Here is a 6,604-nt window from a genome sequence, read left to right on the forward strand (position 1 = left end):
GAGTATGTTACCTCTCTTAATAATTCTCACTGAATATAAAATAACTTTATATAAGCAATATACTATGCTGTCTATCTGTTTAACTTATGATTATTTCTGAACTTTTAACATAACAATAATGTTGAAGATTTCAGAGGCTGCTTATGAAGCAACAGTAGACGTTAAAAAATATTATTGTAGTTGTTAGGTTTTCGTTTTTTTATTATGCTAATGAGCTATCATACTGTCTCCAACTGATAATAATTTCTACTAAGATAAATTTTAATTTAAATTTATAAAGAATTTTCTTGATTTTAAAAACAATTTTCTTTTATCATTTAAAAGATTTTAGCAATATTTGTTTGTAACAAAAGTATTACTGACTTTTAGTTTTTGTTTTATGTTTTTAACATTTAAAATTTTCTATAACTAAAAGGTATTCTAGAATCAAAATGGTTTTTACTCAAACATTTTATAAATTCATGGACTAATGATTTTTTCTGAAATTTGTCTGAAAGCAAATGTTGAAACATTTAGAGGCTGCTTATGAAGTCATGATAAAAATGATAAGTTGTATAAAGTTGTATAAAATATTGTTTGATCTAACTAGAGCATCAACTATATTTGTTTTAATATTTTTAAGGTTGTCCATCGTTACCTTTTGAGGATAAACTCGTCATAATGTCTGAGGGAATTGATGCTCTCTCTCTTAAACAAGAAGATGTTGTCAAATTTTTAGCTGCTGGTGTGCACTTAGGTTCCACTAACGTAGCTTCATCATGCCAAGGCTACGTTTTCAAAAGAAAAAGTGATGGAATTCACATTATTAACTTAAGGAAAACTTGGGAAAAGCTTATTCTAGCTGCACGAATTATAGCAAGTATAGAACATCCTGGGGATGTCTGTGTTATATCATCTCGACCATACGGAACAGTAAGAGCTTTTCTTTTATTATTTTAAAATTTAGAAAATATATAAGTATTTCAAGACTTCTGCGTATTTATAGCGTGCTGTTTTAAAATTTGCACAAAACACAGGCGCTATTGCAGTAGCTGGCCGATTTACTCCAGGAACATTTACAAATCAAATCCAAAAAGCATTTCGTGAACCTCGTTTATTAATTTCTACTGATCCTCAGCACGATAATCAAGCATTGACTGAAGCTTCTTATGTAAACATTCCTATTATTGCTTTGTGCAACACTGATTCACCCTTAAGGTTTGTTGATTGTGCCATTCCTTGTAATAATAGAGGTATTCAATCTATCGGTACAATGTGGTGGATGTTAGCAAGAGAAGTAAGTTTTTTAATTACGATTTAATTTTTTTTTAATTTTTAATGTTATTTTCATACAACAACAATGTAAAACAAACAATTTCTTTTTTTTAATTAAAAAAAGTTTAGTATCTAACCCCACCAATAAATAATAATACGGTTTGTATTTAATATCGTTTATATTTAATTTTGTGAAGTATTTAAATACTTCAATAACCAATAAATATAAACAATTTTTAAATCAGATTATCTGAACTAAATTGCTCTCAAAACCCATCATTATATTAACAAAATTGCTCTGTTTTAATGATATCAGTTTTTTCTAACATTGCACTAGATGTGTAACTTTTAAAGGGGAGCGTCATAAATTCATGACTGGGGTTATGGCTAGTAAAAGCACCAGGGCCGGAGCTAGGTTTGATAACACATAGGCATGACCAGAGCCTGGTTTATGATCAGGGCTGCATTAATATTGATAAATCCTATAAAAATGTTATTTTTAATTAAAGTTTATGATATGAATTTTATTTAAATCAATATTTTATAGGATCTATCAATTTTAATGCAGCCCTGGCCGGGTTTATGACCGGGGTTGCATTTATATTGATAGATCCTATAAAAGTCTTGTTTTTAATTATAACTCATCATAAATTTTAATTAAAAATAACATTTTTATAGGATCTATCAATATTAATGCAGCACTGATCTTAAATTCATCCCCGGTCAGGGCTATGTGTTATCAAACCTGGCCCCGGCCATAGCCCTGGTTGCTTAATAGTTATGGCAGAGGCTACCTATATAATAGTCAATGTGTTAGGCTTTCAAATATATTATAGTTATTTTAAATATTCTTTTTCGCTTCAACTTTTTTTTCCCTAAATTATCCCCAAAGGCATCACTATTAGGTAGAGGCCAAAGAGATATGGAGATAAAAATAATCCTAAATTTGAATATAAAATAACTGTCTATCTGTGTAACTCATGATTATTTCTGAACTTAAAACATAACAATAATGTTGAAGTTTTCAGAGGCTGCTTATGAAGTAACAGTAGACGTTAAAATATATTATTGTGGTTGTGGTTTTAAAGAGGGTTACTTCTATCTTTTTTTGATTAGTTTTATTTTCTTTGTTTAACTTTTTGCAATTAGAATAATTTTTTTTAAATTAAAACTAAATTAATATATATTTATTGAATTACTCTAAGGATGATAGTGGAATTAAAATTAGGATCACAAAGTGTAATATCTGGTAAAATCTTCAAAGTTTATGCAAAACAGTGTTCTTTGTTTTCATGGGGTGAATTAACTTCATTTTGTTAGCGGAAAAATTGTTTAAAACAAAATAAACTTACAAAAGTAATAACTCTTGTCTCTAATTGTGTTTTTATGATAAAATAGTGTTATATTTTTATAACTTACAATTTATTGTTTTTTTCAAACCACGCCTTATTAAGGTGTTATACATAAATAATGATTTCATTAATTTTAATTAAAGCGGAATATCCAGGTTTTAATTAAACCCAAATTTTAAGTGAAATGTATATGTATGTAAAAAAAGATTATTGATATTTAAATGATTTTAATAAATTCAGGAACTTTTTACAAATATGTATTTGTAATAGTAATGGTTAAAGAAAGGTGCGAGTTTTTTAGATAGCGGTTAAGTTATTAAATGCTCATCGGACCATAAATGATAAATTTGTAAATAAAAAATTTTTTAATAAATTTTAGGTTTTTAAGTTTGGAAGAGTGGGGCACCATGACACTTTTGGTATTTGCTTTGTAACAACTTATTTAATATGCATTTGTTTAGGTAATTGGTTTAATTTATAGAGTAATTTTATACCTACAAAATTAAATGTATAAATTACCAAAATATAACAGTTTAAACTTGTGAGACTATTTAAACAAAAATTTAAAAATTTGTTACAAGGTACTTCACCCGTGGGGGGGGGTACCTTGATACACTCTATGAGCATCATTAAAAAATAAATAAATAAAAAGTATAAACCATAGATTAAAGGCAGATTTTTATTTAAAATATAAAAAAATTGTTTATAACCCAAATAATACATCCAATGGTCCAAATCGCATTTTAGAAGACCAAATTATATATTGTTTTAAGTGTCATTCTTAATCGTCAATAAATAACAGCTTTGTATTGGAATAGTATCTCCTTGTCTTATATTTACATAAATCTTTTAAAATTGACTATAAATTTTAAAAAAAAATAATTATTAGATTTGTTAATGACACAACGGAGTACTATTCTACAGTTTTAGGCCCCCTCCCCAAATGCTATATCAAGTTACCCCACACTTTCTAATAGAAAACTAAAACTTTATTTTTAGTATTAACTTGTTTTTTTAATGATTTTGTTAAATGAAGTTAAAGAGCTTATGGATTGTAGTTTAGAAAATAATGCTTAGTGATAGACACATCAAATGAGATACCTTAAATCTTATAACCTTTAAGAACTAATAAATTACTTTATCAAAAAAATACAAATTTCAACCCCTCGCAGGCCTAATAATGTCAAATGATATATTTAGCTCTAGTAGTAACACTATATAAAAGTAGTTGTCACAACTCTTAAGATGTGCCTCTACAGTTACAATGTATCATGGTGCCCCACTCTCCCCTAAGTAAAAAAAGTTTTAGTGTAAACAGCTTATTAACTGTTTGTTTACTTAGTCGTTATTTGTTTATTAATTAAGTATTAGAAAGTTCTCATTTTGTTGAGAGCATTTTACAGAATCAACCTAAAAAAATACTAAACTGTTGTTAGGTTTTGCGACTTCGTGGAGTGATCAGTCGTAAAGCAGAATGGGATACTATGCCTGATTTATTCTTTTATCGTGACCCTGAAGACATAGAAAAGGAAGAACAAGCTGCAGCAATTGCCTCAGCTAAGCCTGATGAACCATACCAGACTGATTATTCTGGAAATATTGATCACTCTGCTGCTGGTGCTGATTGGGGTGACCAACCAGTTATTTCTGGTGCAGATGTAAGTTGATTTTTTTTTCTTATGGTATAGTTTGAGTAGTTACTTGTGGATGGGTTTTTTATTTTTTTATTTTTTTTTTTTGCAGTGGACAGCTGAACCAAGTGTACCAAAAGAATGGGGTAATGAGCCCGGATGGGAAGCTGATACAAATGCTGCTTCTGCTGATTGGGCAACTCCCAAAATAGAAGATTGGGGTGCTTAATTAATCTGTTTAGAAAAAAATCAAGTTCATATTTTCTTTAGTTTTATGTATGTTGCGGCTTTTAAACCTTTCTATTAAAATACAAGACTGTTTCGAGATATCCTAATAACTCTCTATAAACCTAAAACTCTAATACATATAACGAAATTCAAAAAGGTCAATTGATCATTTTTCTCCCAAAGTTCATCTAAGTTGGTTTATTTTCTCAAATTTTTTGTCAAATGCCTTAAAATGAGAGTCGATTTTTTTAATGAAAACTATCACTGTGTGGTAGGGCTATTTCAACTAGGAAAATTTTTTGAAAACGAAAATTGGAATGGGTGCAGAAGATTTTATAGTTAAAAGAAAACTCATTTTTATAAAGAAAAGTAGTAAAAAAATGTGAAACTGATTTGGGTTTCAAAAATTTAAAACAGGCAAATCTGGCAATAGTTATGCAAATAAATACTTCACAATTGAATATAGCATGTTGCATAAATAACTAATATGTAAAGAATATATAAAAATATGAAAGCTTACATGTTTTACCAATGTCTTTCGTAAAATTTGGCTCTAAGTACAAAAAGAAATTAATGCGTGGTCTAAAATGTTAAGAGTTAATGGCATTACGTCGAATCGAACTAAAACGTGTTGAACTCGAATTCCGATTTATTTCTTCAGGTCTGTAAAGAAAGAAAACTGTTTTCAAGACTACCTATTTAAACAGTCGATGTATGTTTACTCACCTATCCTTTTTTGTCAGTCAATGCTTGAACTTTTCTACCTAAATCCACATTTATCCAAAGTGACACAAATCTTAAAATCCGAGTTAGCGAACGCTCAACGTCGGAATAGGGGTTTGACAAGAGCCTACCTACTAAAACAAAGTACCAGTTAAAGAATTTTTTTAATTACACTGGTCAACGAAAACTTTTTTTTCTTTTTGGTGCCGAGCTAACAATGTGTTTTTTGTATAGAATTTCTCATTAACGACACTTAAATAATTTTTTTGTTGTTGATAAAATTAAGGACTTAACCTCAAATGCTAAAGATTTGATTCCAAAGTTGTTATTATATAATATATAATAACAACTTGACGTGATAATGAAAATTTAGTTGCATATTTGAAATCGAAATGAGAAATGCTAAACAAATTGTTTATACTCGGCATCAGGACATTTTTTTTATTAATGACCTGTGTTTTCAATTTATTATTTGTTTGGGTAAAATGATTGGTTTTATTAACATTTCAGTGTTTTTGTTAACGTAGTAGTTCCGACGCTAACCCACGGTCTTGAGCTCTGTAAAAATAAAAAGTCAACAATGAAAAGACTCGACACATTTGGAAGGAACGCATTAAAATCGCTTTTTAATGTCTCCGAGCATAGTAAAAACTATATACCCTCTCTATTTAAAATTAAAGAAATGTCAAATTACATACACCAAAACAAAATAAATCTATTTATCCGTCTTTTAAACAATTAAATTAATTCCCAACTTAAGTACTGTTCAGTTAAATCTTTTTTAGAAGATATAAATGAGTCACGTGATATTCATAAACTGAATATGAAAACCTTAATGCTAATGTTAGAAAACAAGTAAAACTTAAAGACTCAGAGAATGTAATTCCTGAAGCTACTTTTTAAAAAAAGTATCATTTAGGAATTTTTTCCTAAATGATACTTTTTTTATCTCTTTTATGTATTTTAGTTTGTATTTTTACTTTATAAATATATTTTCCAGAGGGTGATCAATAAAATAATAATAATAATATATATATATATATATATATATATATATATATATATATATATATATATATATATATATATATATATATATATATATATATATATATATATATAATATGTATGTATGTATATACAAAGATGCCACCAAAGTATTCCCGCAATACTTAAAAACAGATGAGAATGATACAGTCACCAATAAGGCAATAGATATTGCAGAGAAATTTAATAATTATTTCATAAAAATTGGGGAAAAACTAGCTAATAAAATAACTCCTGGAAAAAAATGTTATTGATCGTATTTAGAAAAAAAAACGTCAGTTATGAACGAGCTTGATATAATTCCGGATGAGCTTAAGAATGCATTTAATACCTTACAACAAAACAAAAGTCCAGGTCTAGATGACATTA

The 6,604-nt window shown here is 28.1% G+C and overlaps 1 protein-coding gene across 3 annotated transcripts in view; it reads left to right on the plus strand.

Moving 5' to 3' along the window:
- LOC100203239 (small ribosomal subunit protein uS2) overlaps window positions 1–4,501 on the plus strand; it is a 75,262-nt gene extending 70,761 nt beyond the window's left edge. For all 3 annotated transcript variants that reach the window (XM_065803099.1, XM_065803100.1, XM_065803101.1), the window contains 4 exons: window positions 623–912; window positions 986–1,276; window positions 4,043–4,264; window positions 4,350–4,501. In XM_065803099.1, coding sequence (XP_065659171.1) covers window positions 623–912; window positions 986–1,276; window positions 4,043–4,264; window positions 4,350–4,466 — 920 coding nt within the window. In that variant the 3' untranslated portion in view covers window positions 4,467–4,501. The remainder of the gene's footprint in view (window positions 1–622; window positions 913–985; window positions 1,277–4,042; window positions 4,265–4,349) is intronic.
- Window positions 4,502–6,604: the final 2,103 nt, after the last annotated feature.

This window comes from Hydra vulgaris, chromosome 08, assembly GCF_038396675.1.
Source record: "Hydra vulgaris chromosome 08, alternate assembly HydraT2T_AEP".
Lineage (NCBI taxonomy): Eukaryota > Metazoa > Cnidaria > Hydrozoa > Anthoathecata > Hydridae > Hydra > Hydra vulgaris.